At 42.9% G+C, this 23,732-nt stretch overlaps 1 protein-coding gene across 1 annotated transcript; it reads left to right on the top strand.

The window, feature by feature from the left end:
• Positions 1–569: 569 nt before the first annotated feature.
• Positions 570–22,911, top strand: sim2 (SIM bHLH transcription factor 2). The gene is made up of 12 exons (XM_063202119.1): positions 570–744; positions 4,350–4,432; positions 5,004–5,093; positions 10,203–10,311; positions 10,931–11,016; positions 14,049–14,248; positions 15,002–15,108; positions 15,320–15,467; positions 16,246–16,414; positions 17,882–18,335; positions 21,959–22,468; positions 22,568–22,911. The coding sequence occupies exons 1-12, from the start codon at positions 570–572 to the stop codon at positions 22,909–22,911; spliced, it is 2,475 nt and encodes an 824-aa protein (XP_063058189.1).
• The last annotated feature ends 821 nt before the right edge of the window (positions 22,912–23,732 follow it).

Here is a 23,732-nt window from a genome sequence, read left to right as displayed (position 1 = left end):
GCATACATATATATTTTGATTTAAAAACATAGCCTACTACATAATGTGTCAAAATTATGTCTTGCGTTTCTTGGCTGCATTTTACATTGGCTAGTGCAAATGCCGCCAAGTGTGTGGGCTTTTCCAATGCACTTTTTGGTAGTGTTGCATCCCAGTAGCCCTCAGAAAGCTTTCCTTGGAGATCAACATCATTACGCTTATGCTCATGTTAACATGGACAGTGTCCTTTTTAATCACCGCAGTTACATGACAAGACAGAGCTTTCATGTTGAATTTCACACTATATGATGATTGACATGATATCAAGAAGTCTTAATACAGCCAGTTTAAATAGGCTACATTTTGATTAAAATAATAGGCCGTGTTAATGTATTTGTAGGCCTACTCATTATTAATGCAATAAGAAACAGACTATAGAATATAGATTGGTTGCAATATAATTTAATCGGTGCACAATGTGGATAACTAGATAGGCTAAATGCCCATTTAAACTTCAAGTTAAGTTCCTGGAGAGAGCCATTTGTTATGCATGCGGTAGGCCTGTAGGCCTGCTTTTGGATCAGAGAGAGATGAAGGAGAAGTCAAAGAATGCGGCGAAGACCAGACGGGAAAAGGAAAACGGAGAATTTTACGAACTGGCGAAGTTATTGCCGCTGCCCTCTGCCATCACGTCCCAACTGGATAAAGCTTCCATCATCCGACTGACTACAAGTTACCTCAAAATGAGAGCGGTCTTCCCAGATGGTACGTACCCTAACGCATTGAAAGTTACTTTTTCGGTGGGATTTGTAATATTTAACCGAGTAGTATTTAAATCTGGACACATTTGTAAAGTAATGTCCATACATTCATATTTGTTACAGCTCAATTTATTCCGCGTTACGCATGGAGCGATGCACTGATGGAATAGGAATGGCTCTTTACAAATATTTCTCTGGAATGCTAAATTTCCTGAATTTTTCTGTAAATTATAGGATCACCCATCTTATCCAAATAAATTACGTTTTATTTTATTGTTAAATCGATGTCTCATAACTGGATATGTCCATTGTTGCAGCTCACAGTTTTATGATAATACTGGAATAGGTTACAGTCCCTCCAAAAGACAATTACATTTACAAGGAACATTTACAAGGAACAATTACATTGATTATTTTTTCACACACCAGCGTTTTAGCCTAAATTAATTGGACATTACAGTGAGCACACCCCGGTCTTGCCTATTACGCTTCCCCGCTGTGCAGCATATGGGGCAAGTTGCGCAGATCAATCTTGGAACTGAAGTGCCATAGGCCTTTATTTCATAGTCTTTTCTGTTTTTGAACTTATATAACATATGAGTGAATGAGTGAATATGAGTGAATATTGGCTTTAAGATAACAGACTACCCAGGGACGCCATATCTCCAGAAACAAAATGGTAACTGAGTGTGTCTGCCATTATTATACTTAATTAGCATCCTTTGTCTGTTAGGGGTAAATCTATTATTATAAGGCATTTTAATATGTTCAATTTTATTAGTTTAATTGTTTTGGTCATAAGACCACCGACTTAGTTTTGTTGTTGGCTATTTTTTCAAAGGATGGGCATTATCCAATTGCAAGGCGGCTGCGTAAAATATTGTCTAACTTGTGAGGTATTGTGGGTAGTCTGTTATGTGGACGGTATATTCATGTTTATTTTCTTCTACTAATAACTGGAAAACATAAATGGTGAGAAGACAAATTGTCATCACATGCAGGAAGAAATAAATCAAATGTAATACTTTAAGTTGAAAGTTGAATGGGTAGGACCAATTCGAAGCCTTCATAATATCCAGGAGCAACTGTGTACTTTGTGTATTTTGATTAACCCTTGGCTACATAAAATAATCCATAGGCTACATAAAACACCACAGCTAGAATTTTCCAGATAGCATCCAACCATCCTTAGTTGAGTGTGGAGTGTGGATCTGACTCCAACATCAGGCCTGCGCAACTTCCCTGACGTAATATATTATCGTTATATTATCACGTTGAACAGAGCATGTCACTTTCTGTCACTTCTTTTCAGTTTAATTTTAACAAGGCAGTGGACTCAGGTTTCGAAAACCAGCCACTGAATCCGACAATTGGAGGGGCACAACAGCAATGCGATGATCGTTTTCATTATTGCAGGCCTAGCCTACATTAAAAAAAATAACTTGGTAGCGAGAGAGAGAAAACAGTGTATGCTGAAATGTAGACAATTTCGGATCAGACTTTCTTCATTTGCAAACGTCGATAATTAATGGGATTGTGATTAAGTTTGGTTGAGTGAGGGCAAACGTGTGCCAATCAGTAAAACATATTCAGAGCCTGGAAGACGGTCAGTCTACAATTTATTTCCTAGGTTAGATGAGAACAATCTTGAGGAGGAAGATGCCCGCCCCACTTTTGGTGTAATATATATGAGTGTTTTACACAAAAAGATGGAAAGATACAGCATGTCGTCCATTGACTCATGGGGTTTTGCGCACGATTACGCACGCACATTAATTTGTTGTTAAAAAAAAGAAGTACACATACTTTGCCACGTCATTTTCATATGGCAATTTAAAACATTCCAGGAGTAGGATGAGTAAATATCAATGATCCGAAAGTCACTATTATATGTAGACCTATATTTGATTTGCAATGATATAGTTAAGTTTTTCGTAAATGAGGAAAAAAACATTTTCATATAAGTACCAATGGTAAAATTCTCCAAGCTGAGAAGGCTTGCACAGAGAATTAATTGATCGAAGTGCTTACAGTTTGTACATGGGAATTAGTTATTATAAACACATGGGAATGTTATGAAGGAAACAAATCTGGGTACATTGTGATACATGTGTATAAATATTCCCTGTACATCAATTCATCGGCACATAGTGGCCTAGTCTGTTTCATTCTTTTCTTCACATATAGGATAGGATAGGATGGGATGAGCCTTTATTGTCTCTTCTAGAGAGACATTTATTTTGGGCACACAGAGTCTGAGAATTCATACAAAAAACACAACAACAGAATAGACAAACAAAAACAATTAGCATGCAGGAATGGACCCCCAACACATGTAAACATGTATCTCTCATCCAAACACATTTGGACATACCCACACACCATTCATACTGCTACACATACTTTATTTTTTATTCTTATGTTCTGACTACAACTTCTAATGGTGCATTTCACTGTGGTCACTAGTTCAGTACTACTGTGGGCTATAAACACAGCCAGAAATGGTGCTCATATTGTCAACAGGCATGCATTGTGGACAGGATTGGTTTCTTTAGTTCCTTAGCCTGAAGAAAACAGGAGGGTGACGTATCATTGTATCGCCCAATTCAGTTCAATAACAATTAAGGGCTGCTGCAGTGTAAAAGAGTAGTGATTTCATTAATATGGAGTTCACTTGTTGTGAAGTGAGAGCCGAAAGCCCAACTGGGAAACTCCAACTCCTGTGGTCATTGTGACAAATTGCATTTATGTCTCACCCGTGCAATTGCACCCGAAAGGGAGCAGTGCTGGTGGACGGTACCCTGCTCAGGATACCTCAGTCATGGAGAAGAATGGGGGAGAGGAGCACTGGTTAATTACTCTCCCCACCAACTTTGCGGTTAGGGAGTCAAACTGGCAACCTTTGGGCTACAAGTCTGATGCCCTAACAACTTAACCATGACTGTTCTATTGTCCTGAAATTGGGAAGGCTATCCACACACAGCCACTTTCAACATAGTGACTTTGTGAGTGCTTCAGACTTCAGCACTTTGTGAGTGCTTCAGAAAGAATCGTGTCCAAAAACCACACAAGACAAATTAAAAAAAAAAAACAATACTAACTGAGACAAACAAGGAAAAAATAGACAATGTGATTAAAACATAAGCAGTGGAACCGGTGATTAATGGTCCATTCATGTGCTCTGCAAATGATGGTAAATACCAAACACAGACATGGGAAGCACACATTATTAACCCCCCCCCCCTCCACCCCCCCCCCCCCCTTTATTTTCCACTGGACAACTTGTTGAAGTTTTATATACAAGTTGCCAAGAGTGGATAATATCTACTTCCGCGAGCACATGAAATACACATAAGAGAGATTCATGGCCTAGACGTGTGTGTTTTTAAAGATATTTTTTAGGGCTTTTGTGCCTTTATTTGTGAGAAACAGGAACAGGAAATGAGTAGCGAGAGAGAGATGGGAAAGGACTGGCAAATGACCTGGGCCGATATCAAACCCGGGTCGCCGGCGTAGTAACCCAGTGCCCTACCGTTAGGTCACTGTAGGGCCTGGACATGTGACATGTGTGTTTGATCCCCATGTTGTGCTCCTCTGCTTCCCCCTCAGGTCTAGGGGAGGCCTGGGGACACGCCTCGCGCATCAGCCCTCTGGACAATATGGCCAAAGAGCTGGGCTCTCACCTACTGCAGGTCAGTCTACCACAACACAACACACACACACACAGGAGTGAATGAATGAATGAATGATTTTATTCAACATTCTCTGTTCTTATGTAATGAATACTGTAAATTTGACTGTGTTGTGATGTTTTTATATGTGATATGGATCCCCTTGGGTCTGGCATAAAGAACTGAATTTAATTTAATTAAGTATAATACATTATTTTATTCGACATTCTCAGTTCTTATACAATGAATATAATGAATGATTTTATTCGACATTCTCAGTTCTTATGTAAAATTAAATAGGCCTACATGATTAAGTTCTATACAAACCGCACGACATACTTAAAAACAAAACAAAAAACAGAGCGTCAGGATAGCACAATAAAGCTCGAAAGCTTATTTCTTTTGTGGTCCTTTATATGGCTTATACAGTATACACATGAGCCTGTTATCACTTGGAAGCAATTGCTATCACTTTTCTTGCCCCAATATGTACATCCGAATGTGACTTGCAGACTTATAAGGCTCTTCATTGAAATATACAGGTTTAAAAACTTTTTTGCTGTATTAAAATTAGTCGTTTCTACTTTTGCAGACACTCGACGGCTTCGTCTTTGTGGTGGCATCTGATGGGAAAATAATGTACATATCCGAGACGGCATCGGTTCACCTTGGACTCTCACAGGTTAGTCTTGTGTTGTATCAATGCATACTATCTGATCCACACTATCCCAGCTACACAGACACACTTCACCCTACTACAATCTGGCCGCAGATACAGAGGTATGCATGCCCACACCAGCCCACTAAGGGACAGCTTCTTCCCTCAAGCCATCAGGATGCTTAACTGCTATGAACCGCCATTGATAACAAACACTTCTCCTTCACTCTTCATCTCTTTTTTTCAACCTGCCTTTTTTCTTACTCTGCAGACTTTTTCTACTTTTTCTACTTTTTCTAAGTTTTCTTTTCACTTTTTTGGGGGATTTTTTTTATGAATTCTCGAATTCTTGAAATACATGACAATAGATATCTTGTCATCTTGTAAATCTTGTATCTCTGTTCAGTGGGGATTGCAACAGTAGTCCGTCTCTATGCTTGTATAGTCTGCTATATTCTGTGGCCACTTCTCACCTGACCTGAGCCAGGTTAGTCTACTGTCACTAGTCACCCATCCCGGACCTGACAGTAGCCGAGATTCAATTGGGTCAGGACCAGGGCTTGACACTGCCACCTGCCAACCGGCCTGTTGTTCGCCCCTTGTGTATCAATTGTTTGTATTTGAGTTCAAGAAAAAGCTCAGTAACTCAGTTTCTATTTGCTTGATATACTTCCATGTAGAAAGCTGTACACTCCTATTGCTTTAGCACCTCGTCCTCTGAGGTTAGATGTACAATATCATGATAAATTATATACAATATAAAATGTGTGGCTAGTGGAATACCTAAATGGCTAGCGACTCGGGAAAACCACTAGCCACAGTGGCATGTGGCTGAAAAATGTAATGCCAAGTCCTGGTCAGGACCCTTCCCATCTAGGCTCCCTTACCTCACCTTGCTAATACCTGAACCACTTGCCATTGATCACAGGTTAGTCTGGGTCTATGACACAATTGCTTGGTGTCACTGTTGGATTTCAAACCCCTTAGAGCAGGGCTATTCAATTAAATGTCAAAGAGGGCCAGATTTTTAGATTCCTCCCAGTAAAGGGGCCGAAATGTACGTATGTATTATGGTTGCAGATTGTCGATAGAAAAAATACGGGACACTTCATTGAGGTGGGGGGTCTGGGGTTTTGCATTTCTTAGATTGAATTTCCTGCATTTTAATGTCCCGTGTCCCATTTCAACTCGATACGGAACTCATACTTTCATCTCTAAATTCCGAAAAACAATTCCGTATTCCAAGGGGCTTGTGGGGGGCCAGAGCCTTGCTGTCCAAGGGCCGCATCTGGCCCCAGGGCCGACATTTGAATAGAACTGCCTTAGGGGGCCATTACATCCCTCTATCGCATGACACCCATTTTTATAGCTACCCATGAATGATGCGTCATACCGTAGTAGTTGCGGATCACTGTGTGTTATAACTTCACGTTTTGTGATGGTACAGTAAATAGAACCTGTCTGTGTGTTTTGGTGCTGATGTGAAACAAGTAGAATAATTTAATGGCAAATTTGTATCATTTAACTCTCTGTGTGTTAAATGATCTTAAAACTTCAGATTGAAACCCATGTTACAGCCATGTTAAGCCATGATTGACTCGCCGGTTAAGAAAGCCTCCTCCTCTCCATTGCAAATTACGTTTGAATATACGTGCATTGTATGCTCTGTCTGGTTTCATGGACAAAAAAAACCCCAAGGTCAGTCGTGGGACATTCTGATAGGACCTTTTCAAACCACTATTTGCCGATGAGATCCTACAAAGGAGTTGCAATATAGCCAGATAAGTGCAGATAAGGCAAAATGAGCTACCAGTCAGTTTTCAGGAAGTTTTCTTTTCGGCTGTCAGCTGTCAGATTGTGGGATTGTGGGGCTGCTCGCTGCACTGTGTGGAGTGTATGGGATCAGCTTTGAAGTCAACTGTTGGCTTTACACACACACACACACACACACACACACACACACACACACACACACACACACACACACACACACACACACACACACACACACACACACACACACACACACACACACACACACACACACACACACAGAGAAAGCAGTCTGGACTGGTTTAAGATGGTCTGATGTTATTTTCGATCACCCATTTATTGTGTGCATTTCTGGATCACGTCCACTGCTTGTGTGTTCTTCAAATTGGCCATTTTAAATCGGCGACTTTTCTGTTTTTCTCAGGCTATCATGGGAATGGCTAAAAGTGGAAAGCACAAACTCCCTTGCCCTGATGCCTTTGCAAAGGAAGGCTTTTTGTACGTTTCACCGTTTTTGCATACTGTAGGGCCTACTTCATAAATAACTTCAGGTTGCTTTTTTTACGTAAGAGGAAATCTGTATGAAACGTGCGTAAGCAGCATGCAATTATGACAACTGTGTCTTAGCAGCAGTGTTTATAAGCAGTGTGTGTGTGTGAGTGTGTGTGAGTGTGTGTGAGTGTGTGTGTGTTTGTGTGTGTGGTGGCAACGGTGCTATACTCTGGATATATAAGCGTGTGGGGTAGCACTATACTTTGTTTCGCAATGCTGTTTTTCATTTGTTGATCCACTCGGATATGATCATGGCTGCCAAAGTTTTAACACTGCATGGCATGATCACTTCACATGCGATGCCCACTCTGAGGTAGGCAGACAGACAGAAGGGTGTTGGAATGGTAGAGTCCGCTCACTTAGCAGTGGCTCTGCTGGTGTTGGTCAGTGCAATACTAATTCAGATGAGGCTTTACATGTATATTTTGTGTGTAAGCAGCTTAGTGTGTAAGCTGAAGAATTGGCAGCCCCTGTTTAAATGGTACAAGCGCAACATTGGGTGCGTCTCTATGCACACGCATGGAACAAAATGAGGCACATAATAAAACAGTCTGAGCTTTAGCAAGAGCAGCATACATGCCAACAACATATTAGTTATGCCTCACAAGTGCCAAGTCCCGGACCATTATAAGGGGACATAGTATGTACAGGCCCTCTTTGTGTGTATAGGCCTCTGGCTGGTGCGGGCTGCGGACGTGAGTTAAATCGAGAGAAGCAATGTAATGAACTTGAAGTTAACGCAACACATAATCCTACTCTCCACCACTCTTGTGGGGACTTACCAAAACACAGTCTAATGAAAGGCGTTGTCTTCTGAAGGCATTATTATCGTCTCCAAAAACACAGATTTGTGGCATCCTTGTACATTAACTTCCACATATTTCAACAGTAAACTCATAGCAAGTTAACATCGAACAGCAACTGAGGAGTGCTATCTTGAACTTGACTACGCTCCATGTAACTTCAGAGGTGCCAAAAGCACATTTTGCTGAGCATTAAAGATTCCATTCGTAACTTGTGGTTAATTCCCTGCTCCAAGGTACTCCATTGGAAAATATGTAGCAATTACGTTGACGATAAAAGAAACCGTAACCAAACCTTCACCCTCAAAGTATGCGCCAACATGTGCGTCTTACTCATGCATTCCTAAGTCTGTGTCCACCTGCAAGTGGTGTCAGCATTTGTCTTGATACCCCTCAGTAGCTCTAACATGAGATGTTTTTGTATTTATATATTTAAAAGTTTTAAATGTTTCAAATATGTTGCTGTCAAATAATATGGTTCCAGTTCCGGTACCAGTACTTTCCTAACAGTACCTTAACAGATTGAAGATGGAAATTGTGTAAGGCTTCACTGAAGCAGAACTTCAAAACAGGCCACGCAGCAATGGCTTTCATCAAGAAATGTTTATTAAGTATGTAGGGTTTGAAGCAGTGTGATTGGGAAGCACTGCAGAGTAATCCAAACATTTTCATTTAACATTTACAATCTTTACTTTCTGCAAAGTAATGATAAATGCCTTAAAATTTGAATGTCACCAAAGTGTTATTTAAGTGCTTTAACCCTTCAGGGATGCTCCATCACAGTTTTAGCTCTTACACCAGAGCAGAGAGAAACAGAGATCCCAATGTCAGCATAAAAGAAGACGATGCTGTTACGTTTACATTGGTCATTTGCATTTTGGCAAATGACATTCTTGGTGTAACATTGGCTGGGACACCTGGCGTCTCTGTCCCTGCGAGAATTTGTTTATGTGTGTATCTGTCTGACGCTTTCACTAAAAACAGACGATTTCCTCTGATTTATACGTAGTAATAGCTGATTGATTTGGCTTTAATTTATGAAGATAAACAGCAGACAGCTGGGTGCTAGAACGATATGATAGTGTGTGTGTCTGCATATCTGGCAGTAAAATTGTGCACATGTGTGTGTGTGTTTGTGTGTGTGTGTGTGTGTGTGTGTGTGTGTGTGTGTGTGTGTGTGTGTGTGTGTGTGTGTGTGTGTGTGTGTGTGTGTGTTTGTGTGTGTGTGTGTGTGTGTGTGTGTACGCCCATGTGTGTATGTGCGCGCCCGTGTGTGTGTGTGTCTGTGTGTGTGTGCGCGCGTGCGCGCCCGTGTGTGTGCGCGCGTGCATGTGTGTGTGTGTGTGTGCGTGTGTGATTGACCGGGTAGACGGACCTTTTGCATAGGCACTTTGCATTCCTGGCCAGCAGCACAATCCCTCCTCACCCTCCGTCACCATTCTCTGCCACTACAAAGATCAGATTAAGCTTCTGTGCAAGCGACGGCGTTGGGGAGAAAAACAATTTATCCTTGAAGTGTTGAACAGTAGCCCTGATCGCAGTCTAATCTGCCCCTCAGATTAGGCCCTGTGAAACACATCAAAGGCGCAGGCTGTGCGGGCGTTCATATGGAAATGTTTGTGTAAATTAACTTATAGCGCACAACGCACAAGTTCTCAGCTCTCCTCTCGCTGAATCAATGAACAGGACGACACACATAGAGCTTCATGCGGAGTGGGGGATGATGTTGGGATAAGCGGCATGCCAGACATTGCTCAGACGCACAGTTTGTCACTGATAGACAATGTTGTAAAGCGTAAAACTGAATAGTATTAAATGGCTTTTGGTACAATACTGTAATTGTAATTGAATAATTATAAATCCTTCCTAATTACCTACCAAAGTATTTTTAAATGTCAGCACACGCCTTGATCCATGTTGAGGGAATTTTCCCTGAATCAAACAGAAAAAAATGAAAGCGTGTGTTAGAATAACAGGTTCATTACGGCGATGTTTGTGTCCACAGGTGGAGCTAACAGGAAATAGCATTTTTGAGTACATCCATCCATCAGACCACGACGAGATGACGGCAGTACTGAGCGCGCACCAACCTCTTACCCCTCACTTCCTACAAGGTGGGCCACATGTAACGCCACACACACACACACACACACACACACAACTTCCTGCAAGGTATGCCACATATAACACCACATGCACACGAGCACACACACAAACATACACACACACACACACACGCACACACACACACACACACACACACACACACACACACAAAGCACAGCCATTAGTTAATTAATGAGGACTAATTGCCTAATTAACAAGTGCACCTACCGCAAGAGAGACAGAGGTATTAATGTTTTATCGGGAACCTTTAAAAGGCTGGATCCGTGCAATATGTCCATTGCTTTTGAAATATTGATAATGTTTGTTGGGATATCAATTAATTAAAATAATTTACACATATAAAATCCACCTCGTTGACAACGTCAGGCAACAGATGTATGACCTTCACTATGTCTAACTGTTAAATCAATAATTAGATTTTTCTTATGTTTCTTGTGTCTGAAAAATGAAAAAATAAGTTTTTTTGTGTGTGTAAAGTTTTAAGGCTGTTTTAACACTCAAATTTCACATGGGATGATTAATTATATATCTATCCATCCATCTGTGTAGTACATCACAAACACACACAAAAAAAGCTAATGCTGGTCTCTCCTGTCTGTGTTCTAGAGTACGAGATGGAGCGCTCGTTCTTCCTCAGAATGAAGTGTGTTCTGGCAAAGCGTAACGCTGGACTCACATGTGGAGGCTACAAGGTATGTACAGTAGAAACGCCCTGTTGATACAGTACAGATAGTATCATTGCCGCATACAATACAATCACATGTTTTTGTAATTACGTTTCATAATTATTTTCTCGGGAGAGATACAGTATATTGTTTTTACGACAATTAAATGACTTTTCCAGAGTGTGAAACGCCGCACCATAATTTAAGGTTTCGGCTTTTTTTTTTTTTTAAAGGCTTCTAACTTTTTTCATTTACACCCTGTACACCCTGTAATTTGAACGATGTACTTATATAAAGGAGCACATAAAGATTAAAAAAAAAAAAAAAGTTTCTCATTTCTCAGCTTCCCAGACTCTCCAGGCTATGGCGCGTGCAACCCTCCGTTGTTTTGGTGTATGTCTGGAGTCATAGATTTGCCTTGCAAAACGCCTGAATGAAAAGCAGGAGCAAACAAAGCTTACTGTACATGCCACATGTGCTGGAATAATTTGAATCAGAGTCCGACACTATTGTACCATTTGTATGCCAAGCCCCGTGCTTAGGTGGGTGAATGAAAAAAACAGCTGTAGCCACTGTAGTCACATTGTGTAAACTACATATGAATTATACTGTACAATATATTCACAAATGTTACCAACACACAACAGATGGCATGATTCATTCAAAATTGCATTCGTAATAAATGACTTTTCCCTCCAACTTCAAGTACCGAATTATATAGATATCCTCAGGCCTCAAACTCCCCCCCATCCCCACCCCTTATGCAACAACAGCTGTGCTTCGCAGGCCACTCAATAAAAAATCTTTTCCCCAGCCGTCACCCATAAATCATCCCCACGACTCCTTTGGAGATTTGTTTGAAATTTACATGGGCAATAAGCAAGCCGTTTATGTTAAGTAGAGAATAAATCACCCGTCCGTCGTCTGTGCTGCGCTGTGCTGTGCTGTGCTTCGTAGGTAAGGCAGGCAAGGAGCTACATGTAGAGCAGGGAGGAGGCCTTGCGTGTTCAGGGGCCACTGTGTGTGTGCGAGTAGGTAAACAGGAAGTGAGAAAGATAAATAGTGCGGGCCAGTACCCCATTAGCACGTCAGCGTGTGTCTGCTTATGGAGCCGTTAGCGTAGCACAGAGCTTTCACTCACAGCACTGTAGCGCCCGACGCTGCCGCACTGCAGTGCCTACCCGGTCCGGTCCGGTTCAAAGTGTTCCTCTCCTCCACTTTATATTAGGTCATAGCAGGGCCGCCGCTAGACACCACTTTGCCCCCGAAATTGGCGCCTCTTAAATTGAGATTGACTAAAAAAACGACATGGAAAAAATATTGAATGAATTACACTACAAAACATATATTTATTAGTTAGTAGATTACTATTATTATCTAATTATGAGGGGGAACTCCTGACCAGTTATGCTCCGGGCCTCCCAGCGGCCCTTGGTCAAAGGCTAGGCCCCTAGTACCCTACACATCGAGCACACATCACGTGGCTGTAAAGGATGCCGATGAATCAGCAGTTCTTGAATCTTTTAAATTTTACATGTTAAATTAAAGCTACATATGGCCTCTCACACGCAACATTTGTACAGTACTTTTTACTACTAGTTTGAGAGCTGTTTCACGGACAGCAGAGTCTACCTCTCAGATTCAGAGTGTTCTGTCAGAGCAGTGGTGTAGTCTATGTAGAACGCAGGAATACGGAGTATACCCACTTCAAAATTTCAGGGATTTCAGTATACCCACTTAAAATTGATTGATCCATTATGTAGAATAACACAAATATATACAGTATACCCACTTCAAAAATGTTCAAATATACAGTATACCCACCATGAAAAAGTAGACTACACCACTGTGTCTGAGTGTTCTGACAGAGCAGCTCTAGACTCATTCTAAGCCCAGCGTTTCTCAAGGAGGGCTCTACAGACCCACAGGGGGGCGTTAGGGCCTCCGCACATCGGTTCCGACAGCACTGCGGGGCACTTTTGCTTCCGACACAATTCCGACCCCCGCAGACAATTTCATCCCAACCCAACAGAGCCTGGATATTCAATGGGCGGCTCCGACAAAATAGAACTCATCTCTAAGCTAATCGCTAGCCAACATCCGCGCCGGTGTGTGGGGTTGTATTGAAAACAGTGGAATCGAACTTTGTCGTAGCCTATGTACAAAGGCCCTTAGGAAGCCCTCGAGGCGAGATTGTTCAGAACGCCCCCTTGGGAACTACTATTCTAACTGAAGACGAGATCAGTATGGTTTACAAATTGTAACGTGACATGGTATTCTGAGGCCGACAGCTGATGAATACAGTAGTCGTCATCAGGGCAGCCAACAGAGGGTGACAAAGGGGGACAGTTGTCCCGGGCGCAGGGACAGAGGGGGCCCAGAATCAGGTTCTCATTGCATTGTATATGTAAATTTGGGTGGTGGGCCCTTTCAGATGTCTTTGTCCTGCGTCCAGCCAATTAGCTGCCAGCGGCCCTGGTCATCATGACCTGTGTATGGAAGGGGGATAGAGAGATTTGACCTGTGAATATATGTATGGTGGATATACTGTATGCGCAATGTTGTGTGTGATGTCTTTGTGTCCTCTTCTGTATTTATGTATGTATGCTACTTGACACCTTAATTTCCCTCGGGATCAATAAATGATACTAGGGCTGTAACGATTCGGTTTGTATTACGATTCATGACCTACGGTTCGATACAGTCCACGATTTCACATTTACTGACATTGTAAACCTTATGAATAAAAACTATGATAGTTTATATTTAGAATAGGTTACAAGAGGCTACTGATAATTTTAAAAAGTCTCTATATAATAATGATGATGCTTGGAAGCACTATCACTTCATATCCTGTGGTTGTTTTCTGGGCTGATGTGCATCAAAACACGATCACGATACTGCCTCCTTGTATCACGATACAGTATCGTGACTCTGTGTATTACGATTTCTCGATTCGATACAATATCGTTACAGCCCTAAATGATACTCTACTCTACTCTACTCTACTCTACTCTACTCTACTCTACTCTACCTCCTGCTTGATTGCTGTTTCCCAGGTGATCCACTGCAGCGGCTACCTGAAGATCCGGCAGTACGTGATGGACATGGCCGTGTACGACTCCTGCTACCAGATCGTGGGGCTGGTGGCGGTGGGCCATTCGCTTCCCCCAAGCGGCATCACGGAGATCAAGCTGCACAACAACATGTTCATGTTCCGCGCCAGCCTCGACCTCAAGCTCATCTTCCTCGACAGCAGGTAGGCCACGTCATGGATAACTTAACCCGTTGAGACACAGCATTATACATTTGTTGCTATCGGAATGGCAAAGACCAAGTCGTAGTGCATTACTAAAGGCCCTGTGTTGTGTCATAGTAGTGTATTACTGTAGTAATTACATTTTCAATGACTATTACAGCGTTCCACTGGTGGCGCGGCGTGCAATATGGGGCTATGTTGAATTAAGTTCATTTTTTCTTGTTGATGAATGTACACAGTATTCATGGCCACCATGACATTGTTAAGTCCATAGAAGATAAAGGTCTATCCATATATGAAGTGTTTATTTGCAAAACGGTGCATCTCCATTTTATAGAATGTTGGGAAATTGACCTTTTGTATTGGGCATTCCATTGCACTGCATTGCAAAATGCATTTTATATAGGTTAAAAAAGTATGTTCTCAAAATATTTGAATGGTAAGAATTCACACATAGATGATGGGGACTCGGAACAGTCATTTTCAATAATGCAAAAGTCAAGAAATGGAGATGAACACCGTTTTGCAAATAAACCCTTCATATGTAGGCTATATGACTTAATGATCTGTGCATCAGTCCATCCATACATCCATCCAGGTTTACACAGATTTTTTTAAGAAACGTAAATCGAGAGGACGCCTTCTGAGTGATTGACAGCTGTCATTACCTGCTCCGCAGAGATTAGCAGCGATTTAATCCCTTCTATCCAACTCAAGGGCGAACTAGTGAAATTCTCTATTTTTGTGTTTCAGGGTTGCTGAGCTAACAGGCTACGAGCCCCAAGACCTGATTGAGAAGACCTTGTATCATCACGTCCATGGGTGCGATGTTTTCCACCTCCGCTATGCACACCACCTGTGTGAGTGCCTTCAGTATGCACATCTTCAGGACAAGCATTCATGGTTATATTTACTCAGAGTAGTTGAACTAACACAATTTTGCTCAACATCTGTGTCTTTTGATTCTCTATTGTTGTGTTCAGATGACTGTGAAAAAGGCATAGAATTCTTTGACCTCTTGGATACTGTTAACTTGCACTTTCAAAATGTATTTCCAATCCAATCCTGCAGTGCTGGTGAAAGGACAGGTCACCACCAAGTACTATCGAATGCTATCTAAGCATGGAGGATGGGTTTGGGTCCAGAGCTACGCCACAATTGTACACAACAGTCGATCCTCGCGACCCCACTGCATTGTCAGTGTCAACTATGTGCTAACGTGAGTCTTTGTGTTCATTTAACTTCAAGAAAGTGAGTGTTTGTGCTGAAGGACAAGTTTGCTGTTAATTTAACTTCAATGACAAGTTTGGTGTGAGATAGTGGTCAGGCATGTTATCTTTGAGATCATTAAGGGATGTTGATAATGAAATAGACAATTGATTTGTTTTGAATTGGGTAAATTTGAAGCAACACATAGACCAAATAATGAGCTAATTGCTGTCTTTGACATTTTTATTGATAGCCACAGAACTGTGCAATCAGTACAATGCAGTCATACAATAATGTTAAATAATGTCTAACTTTCCGCTGACACTGTGATGCTCTACCAGTCTTGTCGTCTTAAAAGAACGTTGTTGTGAGGTGCACTCCGTCAGTATTTTTTTATCATGTATTATTTACAAACCAAAAGCTCTTTTCCAAAATGAGATACATCCATTCTATAGAATGTTGGGAAATTGACATTTTTGTATTGGGCATTCCATTGAATTGCATTGCAAAATATTTTTTTATAGAGGTTTAAAAGTATGTTCTCAAAACATTTGAATGGCAAGATTTCACACATAGATGATAGGGCTTTTGAACAGTCAATTCCAATATTAAAATGCAAAAAGTAAAAAATGGTGGATATAGCGTTTTGGAAAAGAGCTCTTCTGGTTTTCATATCATAGTGATGATTTTTGAGCATTCGGCAAACAAAACCACATGATCATCTTGATTTTGGGCAATGTATTACTGTTTGGGTGACTTCTGTTTTTCCCAACTGTGGGTCTTTGTAGGGAGATAGAATATAAAGATCTCCAGCTCTCCCAAGACCAGACCAAGGCCATCAAACCAGCACTTACCTACAAGAGCACCGCGACATCCTCCACCCAGGACTCCAGGAAACAGCTCAAAACCAAAGCAGTCAAGATCAAAACCAAGCTGAAGGTGTCTCCGTACCCCCAGGTAAGATTTACTCAATTCTTATAAACTGTTTATTTACACGTATATGGATATTTTTTTGTTTAAGTTTTTTGTTTGTTTTGGCTTCTCATTTACATGTAAACAGAGTTTTAGAAAGATATTAACAATGGCCTCCTCTACCTGCTCTGACCTGGCTGAATGGCTGGAGCAAATTTGTGGCACTGGATTCATGCTCCTGAAAACGGAATGCCCTTTACTGATTATGTAGGCTGGTGTTGCATTGTGGTGTGCTGCCTATTCACTTTGCCAGGTTTTACCACATAATCGGAGCTCTTATTTTGTCTCCGAAAATTTCTCATTCATAAACTTTGGTTTGTCTTGCTTGATTAACCGCTTAGGACACGGCCCCTGTTCTGAGTTACCTGAATGGCAATAACTAAGTCAAATTGTGTTGCGAAAGGCACTGAGCACTGTCATAGTAGTGTAGTAATGTGGTAGTTACGTTTTTGCAGTGACTATTACAAGTTACAGTGGTGGAACGGTGTTTGTTAAAGGTGCATTGTGTAGGATGGTGGCCAGGGTAGGTGTTGCAACTATGCTGCTCATTGAAACCATGCTGCTTATTGCCAAATTTGATCTTTTCATGAATATTTAGCAAGTAATAAACAAATATTTACTGGTAAAATGAAAGTATATTAAGTTGTGCAGCTAAAATAGTTTATTTCCGGAATTTCAATATGGTGGACAATGGTGAAGATCCATCTTTCCATGAATGAAGTGTGTGTGTGTGTGTGTGTGTGTGTGTGTGTGTGTGTGTGTGTGTGTGTGTGTGTGTGTGTGTGTGTGTGTGTGTGTGTGTGTGTGTGTGTGTGTGTGTGTGTGTGTGTGTGTGTGTGTGTGTGTGAAGTGCAATTTTCCCAGTCATAATGAATACTTAGAATTTGATGGTGTTAGTTAAGTATTCATGAAAAAGGTAACATTTGTGAATTAGGAGCATGAATTCTGGAAATAAACTACTAAAAATATTACACAGTGTACCTTTAAGGGGCTACTTAATTGATGTTTTTTTCCCTACTCTTAGCCGAGTCCGTCTTTCCACCCTGAGAAGATGGAGTGCTCATTAGTTAACTTTTCAATGACTAATAGCGTTACATTGGTGGAACAGTGTGCATTATGGGGCTATGGGGAGTCTTTTCAGTGACTGTGAATGGTGTTTGTTAAAGGGTGCATATGAAGGGTTTATTTGCAAAACGGTGTATCTCCATTTTGTAGAATGTTGGGAAATTGACATTTTGTATTGGGCATTCCATTGCACTGCATTGCAAAATGGATTTTATATAGGTTTAAAAAGTATGTTCCCAAAATATTTGAGTGGCAAGAATTCACACATAGGTGATAGGACCTCTGAACAGTCATTTCCAATAATAAAATGCAAAAGTCAAAAATGGTGGATACACCGTTTTGCAAATAAACCCTTCATACATTGATCTCTTTTTTCCCTCCTCTTAGCCGAGTCCCTCTTTCCACCCTGAGAAGATGGAGTGTGCGTCGTCCCAGGTGGTGGGTGGCTGGAAGGAGAGCCCTCCCTACAGCCTCCTCTCCTGCCAGGAGCAGAGCTCTGTGTCCGAGGCCGCCGAGGTGCTGTGCAGCCCCACCTACGGCTTCCCCCTGCCTTACCCCTACGGCCACTTCCCCTCCGAGGCTCCTGCCGCCACCGCCGCCGCTGCTGCTGCTGCTGCCTTCGCCGTCCGACAGCTGCGTCCAGGGGCCCAGGGCTCGCCGGATCAGGCCGCCACGCGTCAGCTGCTCAGCTCACTGCAGAGTCGCGCCGACCAACAACACTGGAACTGCTCCAACGCGTGCTCGTCGTCACACTCGCCAGTGAAGAGCCACCTCCATCACCATCACAATCACAATCACACGCTGAGTCCGTCCCCTGAGCCCTGCAACAGCACATATGCAGGTATGTGTGGACCGCATGTCCCTGATTTGGAATCATTCAGACAACCTAATTGTGAACTGGGATTTGCCATTTTGATTTTAGTTATAATTTTAGTTAATTTAGTTAATTGTAGTTACGTTTACCTACATGACATGCATCTGTTAACAAAGAATAATTAGATGTAATATTTGAACTTGACATGCAGGCTGCAGTGTTGTGTATCTAGTACCATTATGTACAGACAGGTACAGTATGTGTGCATGTGCTGTATATCCCTCACTTGTAACCATCTCGGCCAAGGAGGTTATGTTTTCACAACATTCATCTCGTGTATGCCTCTGTAAGTATTGGGTCATTTGTTCAGCATGTCGGTATCGTCATTGCCTCGAGTAGGTTCTGTCCTTTGTTGAATATCTGTTTGACGGAGGTCTGTGTCTGAGAGTCCACATCTAGTTATTCATTAGTGGTAATGGTATGCAGTGCAGAACAGCTAGTAGAAGCTGTTCCTGTTGCCGTACATGCCTTTGGTCTGCACAAAACTGTCTTAGAAATGTGTGAAATCACTTTTTACAAAAGATAGTATAGGGAGCAGTTTGTTTTAGAAGCACTATAGAAAAATGTGCAGTTAGAAGACATGGTGATTATTATATCTTGGACAGGAGATGACTTAATGCATACCATATGACTTAATACATACCAGAATCTGTTGCAGTTATGTCTCTCATCTGCTGTTTTAACCATTTCTGTTGAGCTGTCGTCCACATAGTGGTCTTGATAGTGTAATGATGAAATCCGCTATGGAATTTAATACTTAAAAGGGTCAAGAATATTGCTTTATTTACAGATCCATTGCTGTTCATTTTGTGGATGATTATACTGCAGTTATTCTGTTTGACTGTTTATTCTGCTAAGGACAGAAGAGCTGTACCTTTAAGAACTAAGCACACGGCACGTGAAGTCAAGAAAAGTGTATTCCAGCCCATAAAAAGAGTTGACAAGACTTGTACAAGACCTCTGGCAGACAAAGGACCACACAGAAGGAAAGAAAAGAGAAATGAGAAGTGACAGTAGAGGACACGTGAAAGCAGGGGAAAAATCAAGGAGACAAATAGAGTAAAAGGCAATACTGAGTTGAGCATTTTTTTGAAATAGTAATGGTGGTAAATAAATATGATAAAAACGGAATGGTGCAAATAAGAACAATACATAAAGGACTTCAATATTAAGGAGCATTCATTCGTACACAGTAGCGGAACATTTGCACCTAGGGACTAAACACTGATAGGCCTTCCCATACAGCCCGCTAGTTTCTTAAGGGGGGCTCTACAGCCACCCAGGGCGTGTTAAGGAGCCCTCGGGGGGCATTGAGAAGTGAAAATGAGACAGCTGAGAGGGGATGGTGCTTAGTTGCCTTTGGGGGGCATTAATCTATGTTATTTTATTATTATATATATATATATATATATATATATATATATATATATATATATATATATTAAAAAGTGTCTTTTATTAGTTTCTTTATGATAGTACAGTGGGAGATGACAGGAATAGAGGAAGAGAGAGAGATGGGGAAGATTTGACAAAGGACCCGGGCCGGAGTCAAACCTGGGTCGCTGTTGTAGCAGCCCAGTGCCCTACCGTTAGAGCCACAATACGGCTTCGATTTTATTTTTAAACACGAAGAAGGGCATTGACAGGCTTATGATGAGGTCCGGGGAAGGCTTACGATGAGGTCCGGGGAAGGCTTACGATGAGGTCCGGGGTGCATTTGTTCAAGAAAGGTTGAGAACCACTGCAAAACGACCCCCATCACCAATACGGAAGGGCCCTGGGCCCGGGGGGGCAAATGCCCTGCATGCCCTGCCTATAGCCTCGCCACTGTGCATACGTACATAGAAACATACAGTGCATAGTGTCGGGCGGTGAGGCGCAGGAGAAGGAGAAGGACTAGGAGGAGGAAACTGGAGCCATGTGTGGGACTATAAGTCAAGGCTGCTGAGCTTTAGCTGACTTACCCTCATCTCTGCCTCCTCGGATGTAGGGCTGGACTGGCCATCTGGCATACCGGGCATTTCCTGGTGGGCCCTGCACCCTTGTGGGCCCCTATTTTCAGAAATAATATTTTTTTTACATTTCTGAAAATAGGGGCCCACAAGGGTGCAGGGCCCACCGGTGAGTCAGTTCTGCGCCGCTAATTATGAGGGGCAACCTTTAAGCCAAACGTGCCCGGGCCCTATTTCTCCCCCAGGCCAGCTCTGCCTCGGATGGCTTCAGTTACGCTCCTCCACCGTCATACACACTCAAAGCACTCCGGGCACTCTGCACACTCGTGAAGTCTTATTACACAATCCCTTTTTGGCCGACCCGAGCGTTAAATAAAAATAACAGTTGTCTCCTTTTGACAGTTAGAATCGACATTATTGGAGCAAATCACCCCATGCGCATGAAGGATTATGGCTCTTTAGAGGGAGAAGTCAAAAATGAGGCGCTAGATGCAGGTTTGTAGCCAGGCAATGCGAAATGGGTGGGCCCGGAAAAAAGGAAAAAAGTTGGGTTGGGTCTAACCAAAAACACATATTTTTCTTTGTTGAATGACTGAAACGGTCCCTTGCTTGAACATACAGGTTGGAGAAGGAATTGCATTTCAAGTATTAATTCACATACAGTAGTTTTCATTATCAGTTGTTTGATTTGTGATTTTAGATATCTGTGTTTAACCGGATCCCACCGCACTCTTGATTAAAAGGTGCCAAACATAAACAAAAACTGTGTAAAATTGAAAGAAAAATGTCTGCACACTTAAATCCCCTTTGTGTTCTTTTTAATGATAGGCCAAGCTTTCGGTCTACTGACCTTCCTCAGGGCTCAGTTACATATGGAACATACAAACAAACTTATCAATTAAGACTCATTAGGTGTTCAGTGACACCTGCACTGGTTGTAGTCCAAGTGTTGTGGGAGTTGTAGTTTTTCTTTTCTTCCTGATTTTAGATATCTGAAAGTGATTTGACTGTGATTGGTAGTTCTGAGTTGGATGTTATGCATATACGTATCTGCATCATTCGGAAACTCCTGTCCCTAAATGTCACCATGAACTGTTCAATTCGATTCAGTTCATTATTTCAGTCCCAGGGACATTCATATCACATACAAAAAAATAACAACACAGTAAAAAGCAAAATATAACACTTGTGTTCAGTGATTAATAATTAACCCATTACGACACAGAATTATACATTTTATATACTACCAGAATGGCAATGTCGTCGTCGTCGTCGAATGGCAAGTCGTCGTGTGGCAAGTCGTTGTGCATTACTAAAGGCCCCGTGTTATGACATACATAGTGGTTAACTCTTCAATGACTATCACAGCGTTCCACTGATGAAACGGCATACATTATGGTGCTACCTGTTCATAATTCTTTGTTGTTGCCTTACCGTGGCCTAACGGTAGGGCACTCGCTTACTACACCGGCGACTCGGGTTCGATTCCGGCTCGAGTCATTTGCCAGTCCTTCCCCATCTCTATCTACCCACTCATTTCCTGTCCCTCTGTCACTGTCCCATCACAAATAAAGCAGAAAAGCCCCCACAAAAATGTTTTTTAAAAAAGAAGAATAATTCTTTGTTGTCTACTCTCAGGTTCAGCAGCAGCAGCAGCAGGAAGGAGGTACATCAGTGAAGCAGGCTCCGACGGCTACTCCAGCTGCAGCTCCTCCGCCAGACCCATCATGGGCCTCAAGGAGGAGCCGTACGAGAAGACTCCGGCGACCCATCAGCACGCCACCAAAGACGACCTCAAAATGGCCTTCAGCAGCCGCGGCGGCGACCCAGCCAAGGAAACCACATCCTCGTCCTCGTCCTCCTCATTGCACTCTGACCCCAACAGCACCAGCACCGCTGCAGACAAGGCTAACAGCGCGTGCTCCATGTACGGAGGTGGAGGGGGAGGTGGGGGCAGCACCTCTGTGCTCACCAAGGCCAGCAGCAGCAGCAGCTGTGAGCTGTCACGGCAGCCCCTGCACCACACCTTACGGCAGCACCTGCCCATGCAGATGGTGCTGGACCAGCGCCGCAAGCTGTGCATGATGGAGTCCTCTTCATCCTCATCCTCATCCTCCTACTCCCACCATCACCATCACCTTCACCATCGGCCAGACCACCTGGGACTGGGGCTGGATCACCACATGGACGGCAGCACAGGCGGTGGTGCTGGTGGAGAGCGCGGTGGTGGAGGAGGTGGAGGTGGTGGAGGAGGGTGCAGGCTCACAGAGCCGTGTGGAGCCGAGGAGAAGAGAGTGTACATGGGCATGGGGGTGGCGGGCCTCGGGGCCCAGACGCCCTACGTGTCCCTGAACTTCCACCACGTGCTGGCCAAGCACGGCTCCTTCCAGGGCTCGTCGTCGGCTGCTGCTGCGGCGGCCGCCGCCGCCTACACGCTGAGTCACCTGACGGACAATTACGGCTACCGGGGGGAGGAGATCGGGCCGTACCTCTACAAGAGCCAAAGCCCCGCGTCCAGCTCGTCGCCCGAGAGCCACCGGGAGATCCCGCACTACATCGGCACGTCCGTCATCATCACCAACGAGAGGTAACGAGAGACAGACAGCGGGAAGTCGAGGGAAAAAGGTCAAAGGACAGACCTGATGGACTGGTGGAGACACCTTTTGTAGGACCTCACAGCTGATTGCTTTCAAAACTCGAAGAGTAGGTTAAAGCCTAGCCAGGCTGTGCCCTTCTAGTGACGCAACACTTTCAGCGTTGCAACTAGTCAGGTCAAGAGCAATGCAAGTACTTTCTGAGTTTCCCGAAAATACGGGAACTCCTTACACTTTATACAACCATAAGCAAACCAAGGGAGGCGGGTCAACTATGCCGTTTGGGAAATGTTAATTGTTATGCTCTTGGTCAGACCAAGTCTCAAAGGGATTTGAACGTCGATGATAATCAGGCTAGTTACAACCTGCACATCCAAGCGTCTGACCTGGGAGCTGGACAAACAAATGACCAGACAAAAAAAGAGAAAAAGTTTGCTTTGGGAGCAGAAAATCCTGGTTGAAGCAGACTTTTTCTCTTTTTAGCTTTCAAAACTCGGCAAAGATGGAAGATACTCATGGAAGATTGGTCATAACCAGCCACTTTCTGGACCATGATGGCTTGAGGTATGGGGATGGCATCAACCCCCTCTCTGCAGTCTAAATGAAGAGGGATTACTAGGCCCCATCTTATGCAAGGCCCCCCCACAACCCCACAGGCTAAAGAAACATCAGTCACACGCTAATCACAATTACCCAATCTGACGGATCTCCACTTTTCTTCCATACAAGCGAATTACCATGACGTGTCCTAATCTGACTATTTATCATCTTAGACGTAATCAGGACCTCACTGGTTGTTTCAGCATCTGACTGACACT

The sequence above is a fragment of the Engraulis encrasicolus genome, chromosome 7 (genome assembly GCF_034702125.1).
Source record: "Engraulis encrasicolus isolate BLACKSEA-1 chromosome 7, IST_EnEncr_1.0, whole genome shotgun sequence".
Classification (NCBI taxonomy): domain Eukaryota; kingdom Metazoa; phylum Chordata; class Actinopteri; order Clupeiformes; family Engraulidae; genus Engraulis; species Engraulis encrasicolus.
The sequence above is the reverse complement of the archived record's forward strand: the minus strand, read 5'-3'. Positions and strand labels throughout refer to the sequence as shown.